We start from the raw sequence: 24,948 nt of genomic DNA, 5'->3' as shown, positions 1-24,948 counted from the left end.
ATACTTCTTCAGAGAGAGGTTTGATGTCATTATTTGATGTCTATATCTCAGCCCTCAAAACTTTTCATAGGGAAAAAAACTTTTTTTCCACTAAATCTGTTCACGTGACTGTATTTACCCAATCAGATGACGCACCGGCCCATAATGCAATGGTTTGTCTATGTTGTGGTGCGCGCGCGTTTATTTTCTACTTCCCCAAAACAACATGTCGTCTTCGGAGGCTGTAATGACTTCTCCTACAGCCTCCGTTTCCAACGAAAGTAGATTATCCCTCTATAACCAAACCCAACCGGAGAAGCCATTCCACTACACGTAAGTAATCAATGTATCGTTTTGGTTGTTCAAATCGTTGGTTACTCTCTGATTCTATTTTTTTCTTGCGCTTCAAACTTAGGTACCTGAAAGAGTTTCGAGTGGAGCAGTGTCCACTGTTTCTACAACACAAATGTACAGCTCACAGACCTTTCACTTGTTTTCACTGGCATTTTATGAACCAAAGACGACGAAGACCCAAGAAAAAAAGAGATGGAACATTTAATTATAGTCCTGATGTATACTGCACTCAATACGACGAAACCACGGGAATATGTCCGAGTGGAGATGAGTAAGTTATGTGGTCCTCCATTTTTTCTGTCATGTTTACGTTCTTGTATTTGCGCGAAATTCTCCCCTCTCCCTCGCATATAATATGCGAATTAAGGTCGATGATATGGTTTTGGTTAAATACATAATCCTTTTCTCCAGCTGTCCATATCTACATCGAGTTGCCGGCGACGTTGAACGTCGCTACCATCTTCGCTACTACAAGACAGCAACCTGCGTTTACGAGACCGACTCTCGGGGGTATTGCGTTAAAAATGGTCCGCATTGTGCCTTCGCTCATGGTCCACACGATTTAAGACAACCAGTTTATGATGTTAGAGAACTACAAGCGATGGAAAAGGAAGAAGTAGATGGCCAACAAGGCGTCGAGAATAAAGCAGTAATCGAAGATCCACGGTGGCAAGGTTTGTACAATCCGAATGTACTATTTATCTTTTGTTCCGTCCGGTACAGTTGTGATATTTTTTCAGCGACATTGCTTCCGTTTTGTCAATGAAAAAAAATCCGTATTTGATGCTTATTTGCCATAGCTCAAGACTACAAACTAATACGGAGGAAACGAAAGTTTCGTTTACGGCAAAGTCAAGACAGGAAAAATCTTGAAATTCGGATGAGAAAATGGTCAATTTTCGTTTCGTATAATCCGTGCAGCTCAAAATTCCTGTGTTGATTTTGTGGTATTGATGTGTTCGTGTTATCCCGTGATGTTGATGTGTCAAATCAGACGAGTTTCATTTAGAACTTTCGAATTTTCCCAGATTATCAAACGGTCCCTTCGAGGGACATCCATTATTGATGAATTTTCTTATTGTCTTTTCGCAGTTTCGTCCCAAACTAAGTTAATCTATGACCGTATTTGCTAGAGTACATGTTTTGGTTATAACACTCAGTAATCTGCCATAACAAACTCCCTCTCATTTATGATTGTAACCTATACAGAGGGATGGTGTAGGACAAACCCCTAAAAATGACTTTTATTGTATTTTCGCCAGCTGTATTGTCCTTTAGTGTATGACAAATCAAAACAATGTTTGTTGATGGGTAGTCTCTGTGAAGTTTCTCAGTCTTATTAGATCTTAATCTATTACTGATCATTGCCAATATTAGTTGTCCCGGGTATAACATTGGCAGGAAAATGAAACAACACCCAAACTTTGGAACAGGTCCAGTTGTGTGTTAAAACTCGTATGGATGGGTGATCATTTAGTCATTTTCTTGTTTTTGCTGCCCTAGCCATTTCCAGGGGGGTTACTAATCTATAAACACGGTGGAAGTTCATCGAAGCCAAAAACTTCACGCTTCACTCCTATATGCTTTACCCCTCTGTTTATGTTATTCCATTGTTATACCATATAACTAAATGTGTATTATTCAACATTGTAGATACCAACTTTGTCCTGTCAAATTACAAGACTGAGCCCTGCAAGAAACCCCCTCGCCTTTGTCGTCAAGGATACGCTTGTCCATATTATCACAATACCAGAGATCGACGGCGTAGTCCTCGGAAGGTCAGATACAGGTAAACCAATTTACTTACATGAAAATTTATACCGTCTATTCCTGATAAATTGCACTATTAATTTGGTTTGGACTTCTAGATGCTTTTCTGAGTATACAGTTTCATTGTATAATTGTGATGTGACCATCCAGTATGAAAAACATAATTCCTGGTGCACTAACACTGCAAATTAGAAAGTATGAATGCTACACTCCTGGGCTTTACTTGGAGAAATAGACAAATATACTAGAAAACTGTAATCCTTCCATAAACATTTAAATACCATATACAGGAGTTTCATTTCAAGTTTCAGAGTAGGCCATGGAAATTGATAAGTAGGGGTCGGAAGTTATTTTATTTTATTAGTTAAATAAAACTTCAATTAACATTATTTTAAAAGTAGCTGGCGCTAGATGGGAAATAGCTGGTGGTTCTGCAGCAGGCCATTGGGGCCTAATAAAACCCAAATTTATACATGACCCAAGAACGACTTCAAGTTATGACACAGGGATTCTCATGGAGGTGTAGAAATGCACTACCATTTCAAAATACAGTGTTATGCCTCACTTTTTGTGCTTGTAATGTGACCATCAAGTGTTTGATATCCCATGTTCCTCCTGACTGTTGACTTGTGTTTTGTGTTCAGATCCACACCTTGCCCACATGTCAAGCACAGTGACGAATGGGGAGAGCCGTCAAATTGTGAGAGTGGAGACAATTGTCCATACTGCCATACTAGGACAGAGCAGCAGTTCCACCCAGAGGTATGTTAGCTAGGCCACTTAGTTTACTTGTTTTTTTTTTTTTGGAAATAATGAGGTGAGTTTTAACCACTAAGAAAAACGTTTTCTTCTGACCGTGGTCCACTCAAGTTTATTTGAATATTTGTACATGTTTTAAATGTGCATGTTTACCTCACCAAGAAATTGTCAAATTTTCAAGGTTATCATTGTCTGAAAAAAAATTGTCAAAAAGCAGCCAAACAGAGTTTGAAAAACTTGACAACTTCTTAACAAAATATGAACTTTTGAATGCAAAACAAGCTGAAGAAGTAATGATTGGTGGATTTTGTATTAACTTAACAGATATACAAGTCAACAAAATGTAATGATATGCAGCAGACTGGATATTGCCCTAGAGGTCCTTTCTGTGCTTTTGCACATGTAGACCGTAAGTACTTATTATCTTAACATCTTTACATGATTTTTTAATTCAGGGCAATCAAAAAAGTTCTAAATTATTAAAAAGATATACTGTAGCATGTGAAATCATTTTATTGTTTTGTAACATACAGTATTGGTGTAATTTTAAAACAGGGTTGATGTTAACCTCAACTTTGTTCTATATCTTATATTGTAGAAGAGTCTGTGGTTGGTAGAGAATTGAGTGAAACTGATCTCAACATGGTAAGTTACTCTACCTATTCATCAGAGATAAATTCAAATTTTTAAGATAAATTCCAACAAAATATTGAGCTATTTCATTGATAAGCATCAAAATCTTTAAAAAATTTTCTTTAATGGGCATCGAAAATCTTTAAAATCTTGTCATGACCTTGGCATAAAAAAATCATTACAATAATTTATTAATTTGCAGAATAGTTAAGGTATCTTCATAGTATACAGCGGCGTAGCCAGGATTTTTAACAGAAGGGGGCTCAAAAGGCCTTTTCAAGGCATTGTCTCCTGTGTTTTAGATAATATCTCATACATTAACTGTATTTTTGGCTGCTTGAAGAGGGGGCTCAGGCCCCTTTGGCCACCCCCCTGCCTATGCCCCTGATATATTATAATTTTCAAAAAGCACTGTTTTAATGAGACACTTTCCATATCAGGCATTCCTGATATAATTAATTTTTCAAACTTAGAAATAAAAACATGGGGGTGTGAACAGTAAGCATTTAATTTTAAACATATATCCAAAGCTAAACCTTATAACTATGTAAAAAATGTAAATTATCCCTGTTGACAATTTTTTGTCTACTCTACTCTCTTGACTTCCAACTACTTTTTCATTCTCACTTTTTCTCCTGATTTCTATTCAGTCCTTCCAACAACTAGGATTCCCCCAATCAGACACAGTCACCAGCTTGCTGCAACCCATCTGTAAACCTGTCCGGTCTATGTCCACTTCTTCCGCGGGCTCAGGAGTGTTCATGGAAAACACCCAGACAACAGGCAGCTATGCCAAGGCACCTGGCTCTGAACGGTCTGAGCGCAGTAGCAGTAGAGAGGAAGATCACCAGGTAACTACTGTCGCACTTATTCACCTTAGTTGGAAAACCTTTTGAGCACAAGAGAGTTGTTGAATAAGATGAAAACTGAGCTTGAAAGCCATGGTGAAAACAAAAAAATAGCTAGAGTGGTACTATTGGTTGAACCAGTTTTGTCACGACAAAATATTGAACCTGGACTATTACAGATTTTCATTCCCTACCATAAAATTACTCTAATTATATATTTAAGGTCTGAAATGATTTTCGATGAATCCTGTAGTTACTATATATTTTGTTAATGAATATTTGTTTTGAGCTGCCTTTTTCTTTGGCTTAATGGCATATTTTTTTTGAAATTTCACAGGCTATGATCAGAAGACATTTATTATCAATTGAAAACGACCCTAGCTTAGATGACGCAGAAAAGGCTAGAAGAAAACAGGTAAGGATACTTCTTAACATTTAATGTAGCCTGTGTAGCAAGCCCAAGGGGCTGAAGAGAAAATGAGACACAAGCACAAGAGGTGGAGACACATAATCCCCACCCCTTGCGCTTGCAACCAAGCTACAGGGCGGTCACCTGGGACAGAGAGCTGTAATAAAATTTGCAATTCACATTTTTTGTAAAATGTGTCAAATTATTTTTTTTTTACACGACCCTTTAAAATCCAGATTTGTCTTATACACAGTATGTCAAAATGTAAAAATACAGTAGTATGGACAAAATTCCAGCGGATTCCGGAGGTCACCTGGGACAGAGAGCTGTGATAAAATTTGCAATTCCATTCACATTTTTTGTAAAATGTGTCAAATTATTATTTTTTTTACACGAACCTTTAAAATTCAGATTTGTTTTATACACAGTATGTCAAAATGTAAAAATACAGTAGTATGGACAAAATTCCAGCGGATTCCGGCGGTCACCTGGGACAGAGAGCTGTAATAAAATTTGCAATTCACATTTTTTGTCAAATGTGTCAAATTATTTTTTTTACATGACCCTTTAAAATCCAGATTTGTCTTATACACAGTATGTCAAAATGTAAAAATACAGTAGTATGGACAAAATTCCAGCGGATTCCGGCGGTCACCTGGGACAGAGAGCTGTAATAAAATTTGCAATTCACATTTTTTGTAAAATGTGTCAAATTATTTTTTTTACACGACCCTTTAAAATTCAGATTTGTCTTATACACAGTATGTCAAAATGTAAAAATACAGTAGTATGGACAAAATTCCAGCAGATTCCGGCGGTCACCTGGGACAGAGAGCTGTGATAAAATTTGCAATTCCATCCACATTTTTTGTAAAATGTGTCAAATTATTATTTTTTACACGACCCTTTAAAATTCAGATTTGTCTTATACACAGTATGTCAAAATGTAAAAATACAGTAGTATGGACAAAATTCCAGCGGATTCCGGCGGTCACCTGGGATAAAGAGCTGTAATAAAATTTGCAATTCCATTCACATTTTTTGTAAAATGTGTCAAATTATTTTTTTCTTACACGACCCTTTAAAATTCAGATTTGTCTTATACACAGTATGTCAAAATGTAAAAATACAGTAGTATGGACAAAATTCCAGCGGATTCCGGCGGTCACCTGGGACAGAGAGCTGTGATAAAATTTGCAATTCCATCCACATTTTTTGTAAAATGTGTCAAATTATTATTTTTTTTACACGAACCTTTAAAATTCAGATTTGTTTTATACACAGTAGTGTCAAAATGTAAAAAAAAAAAAAAAAAAAACAGTAGTATGGACAAAATTCCAGTTCATTACTCCTAATACTTCTTTCCAGACACTTATTACATCTCGAGCTTCCGGCTCATCATCATCAACAAGCTCTGCACCTCTCACCCCTTCCAGCATATCAGCCAGTGCCGCGCCCTTCTACCCTGCGGCAGACACTGTAGAATCTGTTGTGGAAAGTGCTTTAGATGATCTTAACCTTGACGACTTTGATGTCACTGAACTGGAAAAGGAGCTGAACAATGCATCCCCCTGCTCCACTTCTTTGGGTGATTCTTTAACTTCGTTGTCCATAGCAACCATGTGCTCAGCCCCAGTCTCTATCCCTGGTACTGGGTCACCACACTCCTATACTCCCCAGTCCCCTACTTCTCCTCTAGGCCAGTACACTTCGTCTTATGGCTCCCAGAAGGTAATGCATATCTTATACTTATGATGCGTCATTAAATGTTGTGCTTACTTGTAAAGCAGTTGAAAAAATTTATATGCAAATATCAGTCTCTGATCCCCTAGCAGCACACTTTTCACATAAACCAAAAAGTCCTTTCAAAGAGTTTCATTCAGAAATTTTTATCAATGTTCCTCTTTAATCTCTTTCTTTTACTTTTGGTGACTATATTGAATAACAAGTATTACGTATTATATTCCACTTTCAATACAATTGATCCCGTTTTGGCCCAAACAAAATATTTGCGCTCACAAAGCCTGAGTCCAAAATTCGTATCATCCATGAGCCGTATTCAATGCAAATTAACCCATTGACTCCTGGCTTTTTTGGAGCTGAATTTACAAAAAAACAGACTGAAAACAGATAACTCCCCCCCTATTCTGAGTTTTATACAGCCCGTCAAAGTCAAACACAGCTGCACCTAGTCAGTGGTATCCAAGCTTTCCAACAGTGCTTTGCGGTCCCCACTTTTAATCCCTCGTCGTTGTGCTGAAGCCAGCACAAGTTGATGGTTGCTTGTATTTTTTATCAAAAAAAACCAGCTATGAGCATATTAGGAGAGTGTCTCAGGACATCATGAAGTCTTTTGGGGCATAATTGAGTGCTTTGCTTATGGATATTTGCAAGCAAAGGTGGATTCATGATGATTTTTTCTTGTTTGGCTTTGCCCGGATGAGAAAATAATTTTCTAATGAATAACCACAGCTCTCCTAAATGCTGTCTTTTCTGAAACCAAATTGATTGCAAAATTGTTTACACTGCTATTCTGGGTCTGTATGACCTGGAATTGATTTGTTTGGCTTCGGGGTGAAAAGACTTCTAAAAAACCATCTGACTTTGGGGACAGGAGTGTTGACTGGCCCTCCCCCCGTGAATTTTCCCCTGGATCTCCCAGAATGCTTTGCAATACGTAAAGATATTTTCGTGGTTGTACAATCCTTCAAGGAATGGACATTGTGTTTTGAGGCCAAGAAAATGTACCTGGAGGATCAGAATAAAGGTATCTATTTGTGTCTTGAGCTGTGTTTGCTGATCTCTCTCCCTTGTGTGGTATTTTGAGCGTTTTATTGAGAGGGGTGATTCTGCTTTTCTCTCCTTGTTCGATTTGAGATTTGTCAAAGGACCTGTGCTATTATTTGGCTTAAGAGTAGATGCCAACACCTTGCTTGCATATCTGCAAGACCATTTATCCCTTAGTCTGATGCCTGAGTATCTTCATCTTGTTGTGTTTACTTTGAATTTATGATTTTTTTGGGTTGTGGGTACTTCCCAAAGCCGATACAGGCCGGTTGAGGGGTCAATGTGTTAACTGAGTCCATTGTTTCATCTTTATTTGCATGCATTTGCATCGGATACGGCTCATGGATACTACAACGTTTGAACTTAACCTAAATTGTGTGATTTAGATTTTGAATGTGTTATGTATGCAACAAAACATACAAAGACGTTTTTAAATAACTAACCCAGTTTTTCCTTTTCGGGTCATATTGTGAGAGAACACATTGATTTAAGAGGACTCAATTTAAAGTATACGGCGCCAGATTCTTTGTACGTAGCTTCCTATATTTTACCCCTTCACCACCCAACTACAGTCATCAAAGTCGCCCAAATCACCTTTGGCCTTTTTAATCCAATTCACAAATCCTGTGAATTCTATTTCAGCAAGCAAACCCGTACCGTGCCAGCTCCCTTGTACGTAGCTCCCTTCATGGCAGTATATTTGACCCCCTCACCACCCAGCTGCAGTCCCCGAAGTCGCTCAACTCTCCTCAGCTGCACTCCCCGCTGGACCTTACTACCGCTGGTGAGGTGCACAGGATGGGGGAGGAGTTAATGGCGGCACGCTCTAAGCTCGCCTCCTGGGAGGACTCCTGGGTACAGGCCAAGCAGGCCTGTGACGCATGGAAGAAGGAAGCAGAAGAGTCCATAGAGAAAGCAAAGTCTTCTCAAGCGGACACTCTAGTGGCTGTCATGAAAAAAGAAGCGGTAAGTTTGGAGTTCAGTCAAGGGACTCTAGTTTTACTTTACAGATAAAATCACAAAATAACTTTCGATTTACTTGAATGAGAGCCCTGGCGCTTTTTAAACTTTTTAACTCTCAGATGGGGTGCTTATTCAAGGGAGGCACTTATTCGAAAGAACGAACTTCGCACATAAGGCCGAACGTTTTTTTTCTTTTAATATCAGTTTTATACTACTACTAACTGTTGAACGGTTTCTCTCTATATTTTCTTTCTCTATATATTCGTACAGCTTGGAGTAGCTTTCATCAATTAACTTTCATCCATTAAATATTTGCCTCCTCCTTCAGCCGGGAGCACATCAGTATTTTGAATATGAACAGGATAGTGATGATTATGATGATGCTGATTGCAATAGCATGAAGATGATAACGATAATGATTATGCTGATTGCAATATCATGATGATGATAACGATAATGATGATGCTGATTGCAATAGAATGATGATGATTTGGGGTTTTGTTTGAGCACTTATTTGCGCATTGTAACTAAGTTGTCTACTGTTTGGATTTGAAGCACAAGCTATTTTAATCCACTATTCTAATCTACACGCATGGTCACTCACCTGTTTTTACAATTCTTTTCTTTTTGTTTCTATTGCAGGCCGAAAATCAAGTATTAGCTTTAAAACAAGAAATTGAATGTCTACAAAGCGACTCACATATACAGTCATTAAATAAGAAATCTGAATTAAAGGATCTCCCACTTGAAAGATTAAAGCAACTACATCATAGCTTATCTACGGATTTAGAAGAAATTAACAAGGTGAGTAAACCATTGCCAAGTTTTTTAGCCAGGGGCGTAGCAAGAGCTATCGTCGAGAAAGGTGGGGACGGGTACGTATATTTTTCAATGCTATGAAAAAACCCTCACCCTCAAAAGTTTTAATCTCCAGCATTCCAATAAAATTTTTAAACATTTTGGCGAACTTCTTCTTTTTTTCCAAAATCTCCGGGTTAGCGTTAAACTGCAATCAAAGAACAGCATTGTTTTCCCATTTAATAATGGCGCTGTTTGCTCGAGACTGAAGGAAAAGAAAGTTATAAAAAATTGCCCCCCCCCCCCCCCACACACACACACACAGACACATCCCCTCCCCCCAAAGTTGCATGCGTAGAACTAATGTAGAGTTGCTCACTTGTCAGGTGATCTGTTACAAGCAAGCGTATTCATGTAGCAAATGTCAAGAGAAGCCACGTAGCGTGGTCACGCTCCCATGTACCCATCTTCTACTGTGCGAGGAATGCGCTGCCGCGGAAACGGAATGCCCTCACTGTCATATACAGATCACGCAACGCAACACGGTCACGCTACCATGACGTGGTCACGCTACTAAAAAGGGCCTCGATTGGTCACAAATTAGGTTGAGATTGCTTGCGAGTTGATCAGTGATGAAGGGAAGGGATTTTTGAATTACTAGTTAGAGGCTCAAATCACATGATAGCCAAGAATATTATATTGCATTTTTTTGCATATGACTGTATAGTGGTCAGATGAGGTTTTCTATTTTCCTCTACCATAATAATTTGTCCATTGTCTCCTAGTAGATAGTAATGTGTATTGCTTTTTCTCACTTTAGGAATTCCACCATATTATTTAAAAAAGTAGACTTTTTTATTCTATGTTTTCTTTCCGTATGGTTTCCATGTTTATTGTTCTTTCACTGTAGGCATTTCACCATAATATTTAAATAGTGGACATCGTTTCATTTCATTGTGTCGGTAATGGTTTTTTGTTTTTGTTTTCTTCCTGTGTGATATTCATGTTTTATCTGTTTGGTTGGTTGATTGGTTGGTTTGTTCGTTCATTTGTTTGTTTCTCTTTGTTAGTGAGTTTTGAGTCTATATTATCAAACAGATTATAATTTTGTTCCTTGCATTAGAGCTGTTTTCCTACCATTTCTTTCACAAGTCACCTGACCAACTCGCAAGCTATCTGTTCGTTATATATTATTTCCAATGTTTAGGTGTTATATTAGCGTTTTCCTGGTCAGCAATGGGACAAGCTTTTAGGCCTTGTTTACTGCTGACCAGGCGAATATGTTTTAAGTGTACGAATATAGATTTTACGGTATAATTGATACTATTGTATTATTATTATTACAAGGACATTTCTTAGGATTTTCCAATGTTGGTGTCTTTTTTCCCGGGACATTCGAAAATTATTATTTGCAATAATTAATTATTGACACCGTTTGAGGTGGTAGACCTAGTGCTGCGTGTACATTATCCCAGTGTATTTATCGGCACTTCTTATGCAGAGAAATATTAAACTAATTTCAATTGGAATTATATGACTTGTTGTTATATTCTTGAGGATAAATTACTAAACATAAATGACTAGCTTCTCTTCAAAGAAAGGAGGCTAAAGGGGGAGCGCAAAGCGAAATTCAGAAACGAAATATTCGACTGAATGCACCTCGTGATGGGCATATGGTCCCCCATTGAAATTTAACATTTTCTAAATTCTAAAACACTGACAATTGTTGAACCATACCATAAGACAGCGTCTTGACGCCCCTCTATCTCCCAAATCCTCCCCCCCCCCTCCCCTATGCAGAAAGACCCCGATCCCTTGTAATGCTTGTTACGCAAATGATAATGTCCACCCAAGTAGCCCTTCAAGTCGTATGTTATGTGTACTTTGTTATTCTAATCGACATCAAGGACGATTTATCTCGTTCTAGGACACGAGTTGTGTATGAGACTTTGGACGTATTAATTAAGTAGTATATGGGGAATCCTTCGTTTTGTTCAGGTAGGCGGGGAGCGGAACATCCGCATTGTCATTAGGGGCCTTTAGGAATGACGACGGCTAGGACAACGCGATCGAATAAGATGTTTTCGCGAGTGGCAATTATAATTAAATTGCAATGGAGTAAGCAAAACATTATAGTCAGAGACAGATAAAACTAAAGTAAGGACATTTCTACAGCACCGTCCCCAATTGACCTTGAAACAACTTCACGTCGTTGTTTTATGGAAAACGGCTGAAATGTATCAGAACGCATTTCCACGTGCTGCTATTGAATTCTGAATCAAATTCTATTGTTTTCTGCAGTCGTCGTCTGGGGCCTCATGTACTCCTCCATTTGCGGCCATGGTGGCCTCATCTACTCCTCCTCCATTTGCGGCGTTTTGGTTGGCATAGGGAAGAAGTATACGTTCCCACGGTCCTTAGTGAGCGTGGGCGTGTAGTTCTCAATAAGGGATTCCAGCTCCTCCTGCGGGTTTGGGAACGTATGATCGCTCATACGAGCTGAGATGAGATAAATATAATATAGTAAATTGGTACTTACTTATATGTGACTTTTAAAGATATCAGCTTGAACTTTATCGGTTGATGGGGATATAGATGGTGAAGGCGGACAAAGAAGATTGGTAATTTAACCGCGATGCATAACTTGTGGGCTTATTTGTGTTTAAAATGGAATATTTACCGATATTAACGAATGACGAGGCCATAAACTGCGTGATTGCAATAGCTTGCTGTGAATGGTCGTATTGCGCGTATGTTTCCATCCACGGGAACATTGGCTTCGTTGGGTGCCAGTCTAGCAAGAAGAACGGCCATTTTTTACCTGTTGATACACAGAGCAACATAATAAAAAAGATCCCCCTAATTCAGGGAGAGCAATGAACCCTCCTTGCATAGACTTTTTCACAGGGACACTAGTACTGCGAAAGCTAAACTACCGGCTGCTTATCTAAATTTACACGCCATGATGGACGGGAGGGCAATATCAGGCGCGGATCCGGGTAAATTCTGAACTGTTTACAAGAAAAAACGTCGAACACTGTCGCCTACACTTAATCAGGCGCGTACACAGGGAGTGCGCAGGGTTCGCGTCCCTCCGTTGCGTCCAAAAAGTGGTTAATTTCTTAATAAGGAATTTTCAAATTCTTTGCTTTTTCCATATGATACCTATGACTGCGCACCTTCTCAGCCCACTCTGGGTACTCGCCTGTTAATGTACTAACTCTAAACATTTTGACCTGTTTGTGTTAACTGTGTCTGGACCCGCACCTGAATCAGCTGAGAGGGACATGACGGAAAAACCTGGAAAATTCGCAATCCGAGATAGAGAAAGAAGACAATGGCCACCGGTTCCTTGTATTCCGGACTGATTTTTGAAACACAAATAACGTGAGGCCGAAATGCACATACCCAGATTTTTGCTTTTTAAGATATTTTTTTCCTGGATCATCCTTGTATGAGCTCATGGACGAAAAGCTAAAATTTCAATGACACAACTAGATCTGAAATGAGCTTATTTTGAAGCGTTAAGTCATGTTTTTCCGTCATGGCGCTGAGAGGTTATTATGATCTAAAGCTTCTTTGTGAACCGAGGGCCATTTGTGTTCAAATCTAAACATAGCCAGGCTCTGAGAAATTAAAACAGTTGTACGCTCCTAGTGATGGGCTCCCTGTGTTGTACGCTTTTAGTCATGTTACCTTCCATAGTAGAGATGTACTCTGTATTTACACGGTCTCGGTTAACCGTAATAATGCGGTAGTCGTTCTTAATTCCAGGGAATTTGTTGAAAGTCTGTAAAAAAAAAAAAAATAGAGCATTCTGAATTAAAATGTGTAATTGAAAACAACAACAACTATTCTATGAAATAAAAACAATACAGAGGTTACTTGCAATTAATACAGAATAATAAAGATAGAACTAATATAAAGCATTAACCACGTGTTTTTTCCTTTGTTATTATTTTGTACAAATCACACTATATTTTGCCACACACTATTTTTTGCTGAAATCGTTAAAGCCGAGTTTTAGGATGGGGTTAAAACTGTAAATCAAGTACCCCCAGTGAGACCCTATTTTAAGCTTCCTATTCCGGTTGATCACTGCAAGTAAGAAAGTATTTATTTTTGTTTCTCTATCTGTACCATAAAAGGCAATTCAAAATGCCATTATATACCCCCGTACTATACATACAATTTTGTAACAATTTTGCAATTTTTGTAGTAATTAAAAAGCTTTCATACGCAGTATTTATTTTAATTGGCAAACGGAAGAGCGAATAACAGGGGTACTTGCCATCACTTATCGTGAATGAATAATCACATATTTTCAAACGATAACATGAATAAAAGTTCGACTTTTTTTAAGTGTTCGTACCTTAGGCGTCAAAGCTTTGTCGTGGTTATTGAAGGCCTTGAGGGAGTTATTCAAGTAACCGATCATGTCCGGGCTGGCGGTACCAAGAAATCTACTCTTCGTGTAGTCTATTATTTGAGAAAAAATATCAAATCAGCAGAGCAGAAAAGGGCAAGCTACATTTAACTGCGTATAAAGGAATGTTTTAAAATTGCCGCAGTTTCTAAATAAGGGAATGCGGAAATAATTGTTCTTTTCGTCTAAAAGTGTGCCTAAAAATTATACTGGGTTATTTCAGGGGCGGATACAGATAGCTTTAGAGTATGAGAGAAAACCTCCCTAGGTCATCAGTAAATATGTTGGCCCCCCTCCCCCTGTAAGTATGGTTCTTGGCTAACCTTTTACGAGATTTACGGGTACACTATAGTTCTTGGCTAACCTTTTACCAGCTGTACGGGTACACTATAGTTCTTGGCTAACCTTTTACCAGCTGTACGGGTACACTATAGTTCTTGGCTAACCTTTTACCAGCTGTACGGGTACACTATAGTTCTTGGCGTCGGTGTACTCAAAAAGAGCCTCGTCAAATTGACCATGGGTCACACCACGCCCAGATGCGCAGAGCGCCAACAACTCAAAGCCAAGACACTCGGCCCATATGGGAAACACACTTCCTTTATTATTAGCCTAGAAGAAAACGAACAGTTTCAGGGAAAATGAACAGTTACATATCAACGAAGAAAATGAACAGTTACGGGGAAAATAAAGAGTTACAAAAGAAGGTGAACAGCAGTGAACAGCTATGAGGAAAATAAGCAGATACAAAGAAAATATGAACAGTAACGCTGCTTGTTTGTAAGGTTTTTTTATAAAAAATATAGTTACGGCATAGGTAGAGGGCGCCTTTCGAAAAAAAAAATGCTTATGTAGGCATGCATTTGTATAAAAAATTCTAATGCATATATCATATTATCTTTCTCTCCGCTAAAAGCCTGGCTAAACAAGGCGACATGTTGAGCGTGATAGTCGGATAGTTGACTAGGAAACATTTATGAGAAATCGCGCACTTCAAATGTGTACTGCAGGCTCTACACTGATACAATAGCACACGCATCAAATGTGGACAAGGCTTTACAAAGGTACCATTGCTTACGCACCGAGTGTGAACCAGGCTTTACAAAGATACAGCACAAGACTTTATACCAATACACACATACCTCAACTGCCAGCTCGTAGAGCCTCTTGCCTATTTTTCCGTAATTGGAATCTTGTAGCCTCACGTGACCTCCAGGAAGTACAAGCCTTTGAATGAAGGGACGCGTCAAAAAATTATCAGTGTAGAAATCTTGAGCTAGCTCTAGTTGGCCCCCACCCCCTCCCCCTAGCTATCGAACCGATTGTACGCTTGGCCCCCACCCCCTCCCCCTAACTATCGAACCGATTGTACGCTTGGCCCCCACCCCCCTCCCCCTAACTATCGAACTGATTACACGCAGCGTCAGTGGGGCCCAGAGGAAGAGGGGCCACCACACGTGCCTTAATTAGGTACCGTTATTATTACTATATTATTATAAATACTAACGAGAACTGACATCAGGAATCCTGACTAATTTTCAGTAGTTTCTACTCGGATAGAATACTCGAACTCCCCCGCTAACTCAGAATTACTCCAAGTTCCCTAGAGACTAATTTTAAGTCAACTTAACTCGAACTCCTTGATAACTCGAACGAATTCAAGTTCCCCATAGACTACCCTTACGTCACTTCTACTCCCCGCCAACACTAGCTGGTTTTTTATTTCTCTTGAGGATTCGAGTTCACAAGGGTTCTTTCGTATATAACATTCATCCATTATGCTTCAGACAACGCCACAAAAACTTACCCATTTATGGAGTTAAAAAGTTTATCTACTTCTTCGTCTGTTTGGTTTATGCTAAAAAGAGGTTATTTAAGAAAAACAATTTGTAAAAAAAGGTTAACATGTTTCCCTGTCAGCTGTCATTAGCAAGTCAAAAAGCATCCAAAACAGCCTGTGTTTGGGGAAGCTATTGCGAAACCTAGATTTTCGTCTTTTTTTTTACTCGATATTTTTCCACAGGGTCAGGTTATTTATATTTACCACCGGTCACTCAACTTACTCGTCTGGTAAAGAAAAAACTGTTCGGGTTGATTTAGAAATTTCACCGGGTGCCGGGGAGGATAAAAGCTCGTCAGGTAGGCTGAAAAAATTCCGTCGGGTCTGTTGAGGCCACATTTTTGTAATAACCTGCTACATTTGTTATTACGGCCACTGTAATAAGGTAGGCCACATTGTAATAAACTATCCGATATTTCATGAAGGAAACATCATATGGCATCCAAACTTGGTAGGTGTCATGTTGGTGTCAAGGGGGGTGCAACCAGGTGGTCACGTGATATGTGACGTCATCCATGACGTCATTTAAAGTTTCTTCCTTGAGATACGGATAGTTTATTACAAATGTGGCATATTATTACAAATGTGGCCTAACTTATTACAAATGTGGCATATTATTACAAATGTGGCCTCAACAGGGTCGGGTTTCGCCGGGCCTGTAACAGAGGGGTGTTATTTCTGATAGATTTCGATTTCACTCTAGTTCTTTAAAGGCTAGTTGTATAATGTATTATACTTGTTACATTTTAGAGTAAACCTCTAAATAACGGACACTTACAAATTATCATGACAATACACTTTAAATAAAACCCCCATAAAAACCAACCCCCCCCAGGTTCATATAGGATTCGTGAAGGATACAGGAAGGGTACAACCCTGGCGCCAGCGTTTTGCATCATCTCGGTGTACGCCTGGACGACGTACTGGCCTTCACCATCATTAGATATCCTTCCTGTAGACTCTTGAGCCAAGACGCCTGCCATTGTGTCAATAATGGCCAGTTAAAAAACATATGGGCTGTACGAATTCCCCAACTGGAGGTCTGTACAAAACCCGAAATGATCCCTGGACCCGAAACGATCCCCAAAAGTACCCCAAATGATCCCAGTACCCGAAACGATCCCCAGGAGTCCCCGAAATGAACCCCAAGGAATTGCAGTGAATTCACGCCAAATCTTAGACTTTTCTAGCGTATTATTTTGAGACGAGAACTCGAGCTTGTCGGGAGTAACCTAGCGTGTTGCCTTTGATATAATTGTAATAAAAATCATCTTGATTTTTTTTTTTGTTTTTATCTTGATTTGTTGTTAACCTTCATTTTTTTCTGTCACATCAACAAGTCATTTTACTTACCTGCTCAATTGTGAAAACAAGTTTCTCACCTATTATTGGGTGAAGTGTCTTCACTATAGGAGAAGCGCTGATCATGGCTTTCTCCTTTACATTTCTCTCATCCGATTGTTGTACAGCACAAAGCACAAAAACCAAAGAAATTGCCTGCAACCTCATGGTCGAATTTCAAAACTCAAGAGTGAGAAGTGAACAATGCGAGTATTTAGCGGGTTAATGAACAGGTGTTTAATTTTGTAGGGCACATTTTGAAACGCATCGTAGATTTCCTTTTTATTTCTAAATGAACTCCTGAGGAGATCCCTCTAAGGATAACTAAATTCTTTATTAACAAAGTCGTCTGGGAAGAGAGCATAACTTTAAGTAAAATGATAGTAGAAAAATGGAGAAGAGAAAGATGCAAAGTAGCATCTAACCGGAGCTGTTCAGATTTACTGGTGTTTCGTTAACCTTTCTACAAGGTACCACGCCTTCTTAAAACTATTTTGGGCTCTTCCCAATTGTGTTGATTTTTGTTGGAGCACTTGTTCAATTTTAAAAGACAAAGCCATTTACCCCAAAGCCCTTTACCCGAAAGCTTGTGGATTTTTTTTTTTTTACTAAATAACATATACTGATCTAAGGATGAACATTTGCTGGTATCTGAGTGTTTTTATTTTTGTTTTTGAGATAGTTTACCAGTAACAAAGACAGAACAAAAAAATGGCATGAAATTTTCCAATTATCAATACATAAGCTAAAGATTCCGCATACAAGGAGTTCCTCTGACAAAAAGCTTAATTCCAAATTTTAAAGAAATTTAGAAGATATAAAATTTAGATATTAGCGAGCAAAGTTGGCTCTCAATAGGTTCTATTGCTTGCGACATTTCACTTGTCTGTGTTTTGAAACCAAATCTGTTGGAAATAAGGATTACAGTAAGCGTCTTTCTATATGAAATCTTGGATTTGCTTCATACCTTTAATTCGACAACAATATATAATTTTTATTTCTATCAAATCTAAGTGTTATGTCTGTCGGGAAAATGTTTTTGATTTGTCTAAAAGCGGTATAACTTCATCAGCAAAAGCATTGACCTTTGAACTTGGGCGCCATTACCGGCGAGACAGCAAAAAAAAAAAAAGCTAAGGGATGAATGCCCTTTTTATCCAATCAAATGTCGAGATTGCTGTTTTTATCCCTGGGTTAGCGCTAACCTGCTTTCTAGGAACCGACCCCTGGGTAGTCTCCCGCGCAGCCGTTCTTTGTGTCAGTCACGCAACGCTCCCGGGGATGGCGTTGCGTTGCGTTGCGTGACCGACACAAAGAACGGCAGCGCGGGAGACTACCTCCTGGAAGACAAAGGATAAAAAAAAAACAACCTCGTCCCCAGTGTCTGGGTTATTTTCAATACAATATGGCAATATGGCATCTAAAAAATTACCCATAAGACCCTGGGGACGTGGTTGGACAAAAACAATAGGAGGCAATTCTGATCATATCAGCTGAAAGCAAAATGAAACACCGGTTTTAAGAGCGGCGCCACAATGCACAGTGGTATCACTCTCAGAGGTTCCAGAAATAATACTGTTGGATGTTTATTTAAATGACACAGTCCCGAAGATGACCGCAAGCAAATTTTTATGGGAACCTCGGACGTTCCCATACCTGGTTTATGCTCATCTTGACACTTGTCAATATCTGGAAAAAGCGAAACGACAAAATGCCCTGAATCGAGAAGCATGCGATAGGGACTGCCATTTGGTATTTATCGTCGAGAACGAAACCCCCCTCCCCCGAAAAAAAAAAAGAAAAGAGCATTCGAGCCGACCAAAATCCCCTGACTAAAAATAATCAAGCGAACTTAAACTAGTGAGAGGATGGGAGGAGGATTTTTCCGATTCTGCTATCTTTTAGCGTGTCTCATGCTAAATGGTGGCCCAATCGCTCGAAACGTATTTTACAATAAACCACAGTCAACTGGTCGGTAACATAACAATACAGGATCCGTCAGCCAATTAAAACGAGATTGTTTTTAATGCTATCTGTCAGGGTTAAAAAAAATTCCTTCGACCACACCCAATTTGCTATCTCTTAAGGGTAAGAATTGTTGTTGACCACGCCCTTAGTGCAATCCCTTAAAGGTTAAAATTGATTTTGCTGTCGAGCACCCCCGTCTGTTTTTCTCGAATCCCCCCCCCCCCCCCCCCCCCAGGGATTTATAGACAGGTCCATATTAAACGTATTCCCCACGGATAGTGTCCTTCGTATGCATTGCCTTATATGGGCATTGATGCCCATATTTAGAAGAGCTAAAGTTTTCCCGCTCCCTGATCTCCAGAAAACATGGTAAAAAATACTGATTTCTTCCAATTTGAGACTCGAGGCAAAAATGTGTCAAAAAAACTTTATTCTTTGTCAAATCTTTATCACACAAGTCTTGAAGAGTCCTTAGACCCAGGCGTCCAAGAGATTGGCCGAGCGAGATTTAAGGTCACCCAAATATTGATATGCTTGGGAATCAGAGAGAGATTTATTACGTGACAGGTCGCTAGGGAATCAGAGAGAGATTTATTACGTGACAGGTCGCTAGGGAATCAGAAAGAGATTTATTACGTGACCGGTCGCTAGGGAATCAGAGAGAGATTTATTACGTGACCGGTCGCTAGGGAATCAGAGAGAGATTTATTACGTGACCGGTCGCTAGGGGATCAGAGAGAGATTTATGACGTGACCGGTCGCTAGGGAATCAGAGAGAGATTTATTACGTGACCGGTCGCTAGGGAATCAGAGAGAGATTTATTAAGTGACCGGTCGCTAGGGAATCAGAGAGAGATTTATTGCGTGACCGGTCGCTAGGGAATCAGAGAGAGATTTATTACGTGACCGGTCGCTAGGGAATCAGAGAGAGATTTATTGCGTGACAGGTCGCTAGGGGATCAGAGAGAGATTTATTACGTGACCGGTCGCTAGGGAATCAGAGAGAGATTTATTACGTGACCGGTCGCTAGGGAATCAGAGAGAGATTTATTAAGTGACCGGTCGCTAGGGAATCAGAGAGAGATTTGTTGCGTGACCGGTCGCTAGGGAATCAGAGAGAGATTTATTACGTGACCGGTCGCTAGGGAATCAGAGAGAGATTTATTACGAGTCCGGTCGCTAGAGAATCAGAGAGAGATTTATTACGTAACCGGTCGCTAGGGAATCAGAGAGAGATTTATTGCGTGACCGGTCGCTAGGGAATCAGAGAGAGATTTATTACGTGACCGGTCGCTAGGGAATCAGAGAGAGATTTATTACGTGACCGGTCGCTAGGGAATCAGAGAGAGATTTATTACGTGACCGTTCGCTAGGGGATCAGAGAGAGATTTATTACGTGACCGGTCGCTAGGGAATCAGAGAGAGATTTATTACGTGACAGGTCGCTAGGGAATCAGAGAGAGATTTATTACGTGACAGGTCGCTAGGGAATCAGAGAGAGATTTATTACGTAACCGGTCGCTAGGGAATCAGAGAGAGATTTATTACGTGACAGGTCGCTAGGGAATAAGAAAGAGATTTATTGCGTGACCGGTCGCTAGGGAATCAGAGAGAGATTTATTACGTGACCGGTCGCTAGGGAATCAGAGAGAGATTTATTGCGTGACCGGTCGCTAGGGAATCAGAAATAGATTTATTGCGTGACCGGTCGCTAGGGAATCAGAAAGAGATTTATTACGTGACCGGTCGCTAGGGAATCAGAGAGAGATTTATTGCGTGAGCGGTCGCTAGGGAATCAGAGAGAGATTTATTACGTGACCGGTCGCTAGGGAATCAGAGAGAGATTTATTGCGTGACCTGTCGCTAGGGAATCAGATAGAGATTTATTACGTGACCGGTCGCTAGGGAATCAGAGGGAGATTTATTACGTGACCGGTCGCTAGGGAATCAGAGAGAGATTTATTACGTGACCGGTCGCTAGGGAATCAGAGAGAGATTTATTGCGTGACCGGTCGCTAGGGAATCAGAGAGAGATTTATTACGTGACAGGTCGTTAGGGAATCAGAGAGAGATTTATTAAGTGACCGGTCGCTAGGGAATCAGAAAGAAATTTATTACGTGACCGGTCGCTAGGGAATCAGCAAGAGATTTATTACGTGACCGGTCGCTAGGGAATCAGAGAGAGATTTATTACGTGACCGGTCGCTAGGGGATCAGAGAGAGATTTATTACGTGACCGGTCGCTAGGGAATCAGAGTGAGATTTATTACGTGACCGGTAGCTAGGGAATCAGAAAGAGATTTATTACGTGACCGGTCGCTAGGGAATCAGAGAGAGATTTATTGCGTGACCGGTCGCTAGGGAATCAGAGAGAGATTTATTACGTGACCGGTCGCTAGGGAATCAGAGAGAGATTTATTGCGTGACCTGTCGCTAGGGAATCAGAGAGAGATTTATTACGTGACCGGTCGCTAGGGAATCAGAGGGAGATTTATTACGTGACCGGTCGCTAGGGAATCAGAGAGAGATTTATTACGTGACCGGTCGCTAGGGAATCAGAGAGAGATTTATTGCGTGACCGGTCGCTAGGGAATCAGAGAGAGATTTATTACGTGACAGGTCGTTAGGGAATCAGAGAGAGATTTATTAAGTGACCGGTCGCTAGGGAATCAGAAAGAGATTTATTACGTGACCGGTCGCTAGGGAATCAGCAAGAGATTTATTACGTGACCGGTCGCTAGGGAATCAGAGAGAGATTTATTACGTGACCGGTCGCTAGGGGATCAGAGAGAGATTTATTACGTGACCGGTCGCTAGGGAATCAGAGAGAGATTTATCACGTGACCGGTCGCTAGGGAATCAGAAAGAGATTTATTACGTGACCGGTCGCTAGGGAATCAGAGAGAGATTTATTACGTGACCGGTCGCTAAAGAATCAGAGAGAGATTTATTGCGTGACAGGTCGCTAGGGGATCAGAGAGAGATTTATTACGTGACAGGTCGCTAGGGAATCAGAGAGAGATTTATTACGTGACCGGTCGCTAGGGAATCAGAGAGAGATTTATTGCGTGACCGGTCGCTAGGGAATTAGAGAGAGATTTATTACGTGACCGGTCGCTAGGGAATCAGAGGGAGATTTATTACGAGTCCGGTCGCTAGGGGATCAGAGAGAGATTTATTAAGTGACCGTTCGCTAGGGGATCAGAGAGAGATTTATTAAGTGACCGGTGTTCAAGGTGTTCTAGGAAGGACGATTTTTCTCTGATAGTCTTTGAAAACTATCTGGGACAAGATGAGAATAGCGGGCGCCTCGAAACGGTTGTAACCGAGGCCAAAGGGACTCTTTCTAGATTCGAAAGAAACATCTGCCTCCAATCTCAGGAAGGTCATATTCCACACAGACCCGCCTGAAAGTGTCTATGGAGAGGGTACTCTCGAAAAGCATTAAAATTCATTAATTCATCTTTATCAGGGCTTTGTTTATTAATAGATTACGGCCTACCCCTGATTAGGTGTCCGCCTACTTGCGTTCGCTTCATTTCCTAAACACATCCACAAAACCAGACGTGACTATATCACACAATAACGTTTACTTCCTTATCTATTGACAATCTGCCTTAGCCGTTGTCTCCTATGCGCTGCCATCTTGATGTCAGAATAAAAATATATATTTAAAATTTTTATTTCCTTGGGTTCTATATAATTTGAAAATCTTTAAGAATATGCTTAAGAAACTTGCGGTTTTTAGGCTCCCGGGAACCTATTTGGCTTGGTTGTCTACATAAGTTTAGAAGTCTCCGTAAAAATTTGATATGCATGTAACTGAATCCAAAATACGGTCAACCATTCACAGAACGTGTTTTTCAACCTTTTGAGCCTAACAGGGAAAATGGTATCATATCCCAGATAAGCAAAACAAACTTATCTTTAAAAATACTTGTTAGCTAAAACTATACTGGTATCCATGTATTTTCTATTAAATATCTTCCTTTAATCATTTGTTGATCCTTTCCTGACTTTAAAAACCAAGTAACGAATTTATGAGTGGCATTTGCGTTTAAAACACTCTTCGGCAATTGATTTTTTGCCTGTTTATCTTTCGATCAAGCCGAAGAGTAAAACGCGAGAGCATAGCCGCCAAGCAATAAGCTTCCTTATAATTTCTGGCTTACGACCAATCAAGAAGCAAGAGCTGTTCTGATTATCATATCAAAAGAGACTATAGCTTTTCTAACAAGGGAATACGCAAAATTGAATACAGTAATTGCGGGAAGAAAAGGGTCAAACACGACTCAGTCAGGTCAAGGGACGACATTTATACAGCATTACGCGCTGAGAGCACTGAAAAAAAGACGGCTGGCAATGGATGATGAAGATGGTGTAAAACAAGAGTTATGGGCAAAACTTTTATCACCAAGACATTCTGTAGACGATATATCAGTACATGTGCGAGGCCATCGTCTCAGTGTACATTCAAAAGGAGACATAGCTAATATTTACGTACAAATAAGCGAACAATGCAAATTAGAAGCAGCAAAACAAACTTCTCACTTGCTCGAGATAGCCGAGACATTGTGTAACGACGAAAGCCCTAGTTCACAAAGGAAGGGAAGGGTATACAAGAAATTAGCTCCTCAAGTCGAGAAACACGTTTTTGATGCTATTCAACACGGGATTTGTGAAAATCTTTGGGAAGAGGCACAAGAGCAAGTCTATGGGTCTCCAACTTTACCGAAAACTTCACCTAAAGACACGTCGCCTGCTAATACGGGAAGCTTTTTCTAATCATACAAGATTGAGTAGTCACTGTAACCATCATGTCGGCTGCAAGAAAGACCTTTGGATGCGTTTGTGTTATGCTTAACTGTAGCTTTTTGTATATAGGGATTAGCTTGTAAAGCTCTTAACATATCGACTATCGGTCGATTGCATTTGATATTTCTTGCGTTGGTTGTAGGCTTGAATCAAAGTGACTGGTGTTGTTTTGATTTGAGAGTTGAACATGTGTTGAGTGTTCACAGTGCCGTTCCACGCACGATGAAACTGTAAATTACATTTTAATTATGTGTGGAATTTACCGCCATTTCTGGCTCTGTGTTTTTAAATTACAGTAATACTCACACAGTCATACAATACACTGATATTGTAAACAACGGTTGTCTTTTGTGTGGATATTGTTATAGTTACTATCTAAGTGTGGGCTTAGGTCTATTGACAGCGAAGATTAAGTAAGATTTGTATTTAGGCATTTAGTGGCGTTTATTAATTGCCAAGCACCGTTTGGTGTTATTACAATTAGGGACACAAATTCAACCTTTGCCCTTCCCGTCCCTCTCAGGGGAAGCGCTCGCGAGAGCTTAGAAACGAACAGCTGGCCAATTTCCAAACCCCACCGGTCAATAAATCCGCGTGTTCTTTGCAGTACGTCCTTGCAACTCATTTAATTCCCATTTTCCCCTTCCCTTCCCCAAAATGGCACCCAGAACATATCCAGAGTAGCGAAATGTAAACCAAGAAAATCTGAACGAATCCGCTTGTTTAGAACACTCCATGTAAACAAAATAATTGGTTGAGCGCATTTCCTTTACCCTCCAGTCCCTATGAATGACCACACTACAGCTTTGTTAGTATTTTGAAAGATTCCACAAGTCCCTATCCCTCTCAAATCTAATATACCCTCATGCACTCTTTCTGGAGAAAAAAAAAACTGTCCATTTGAATGCCGACGCCTGAAGAAAGAAAAACGCCTAAGCTGCTAAGTACATTACCCTAATGGCCCCACACCCCTGGGTGTGCACGCAACCATCGCGTTTGGAAGTATCATAGCGTTGCATCCTTCCGCATACTTTTAAAGATTATATCCTCTATGAAATAAAGATAATACAATTATTATATCCAGTGGCTTAGTCAGTACTCCCGAAAATCTGGTGAAGAGCATTTAACACTCGGGCATTTAAAGCGCGAATAATAAAAGACAATATAATAGCGTTCAATATGATCCAAGAGCGTAGACTCTTCAACTTAAACATGCCAAAAAATCCAAACTGGTCGTCGCCTAAGTGTCTCTTTTTTT

The 24,948-nt window shown here is 39.9% G+C and overlaps 2 protein-coding genes across 2 annotated transcripts; one reads left to right on the top strand and one right to left on the bottom strand.

The window, feature by feature from the left end:
* Positions 1-17: 17 nt before the first annotated feature.
* On the top strand, positions 18-10,829 carry LOC5520164 (RING finger protein unkempt homolog). Its single transcript, XM_032365191.2, has 13 exons — positions 18-312; positions 395-604; positions 745-1,007; positions 1,987-2,122; positions 2,748-2,865; positions 3,187-3,271; positions 3,461-3,507; positions 4,146-4,346; positions 4,681-4,758; positions 6,121-6,483; positions 8,182-8,505; positions 9,145-9,306; positions 9,687-10,829. Exons 1-13 carry the CDS (start codon positions 161-163, stop codon positions 9,858-9,860), a joined length of 2,313 nt encoding a protein of 770 aa, XP_032221082.2. The 5' UTR covers positions 18-160; the 3' UTR covers positions 9,861-10,829.
* A 552-nt stretch (positions 10,830-11,381) lies between these two features.
* LOC5520163 (gamma-glutamyl hydrolase) lies at positions 11,382-17,134 on the bottom strand. Its single transcript, XM_048719732.1, has 9 exons — positions 16,949-17,134; positions 16,428-16,542; positions 15,534-15,584; positions 14,869-14,953; positions 14,173-14,338; positions 13,673-13,779; positions 12,997-13,090; positions 11,981-12,121; positions 11,382-11,799 (listed from the first exon to the last, which is right to left on the bottom strand). Exons 1-9 carry the CDS (start codon positions 17,073-17,075, stop codon positions 11,654-11,656), a joined length of 1,032 nt encoding a protein of 343 aa, XP_048575689.1. The 5' UTR covers positions 17,076-17,134; the 3' UTR covers positions 11,382-11,653.
* Between the last annotated feature and the right edge of the window lie 7,814 nt (positions 17,135-24,948).

This window comes from Nematostella vectensis, chromosome 12 (genome assembly GCF_932526225.1).
Source record: "Nematostella vectensis chromosome 12, jaNemVect1.1, whole genome shotgun sequence".
Lineage (NCBI taxonomy): Eukaryota > Metazoa > Cnidaria > Anthozoa > Actiniaria > Edwardsiidae > Nematostella > Nematostella vectensis.
The sequence above is the reverse complement of the archived record's forward strand: the minus strand, read 5'-3'. Positions and strand labels throughout refer to the sequence as shown.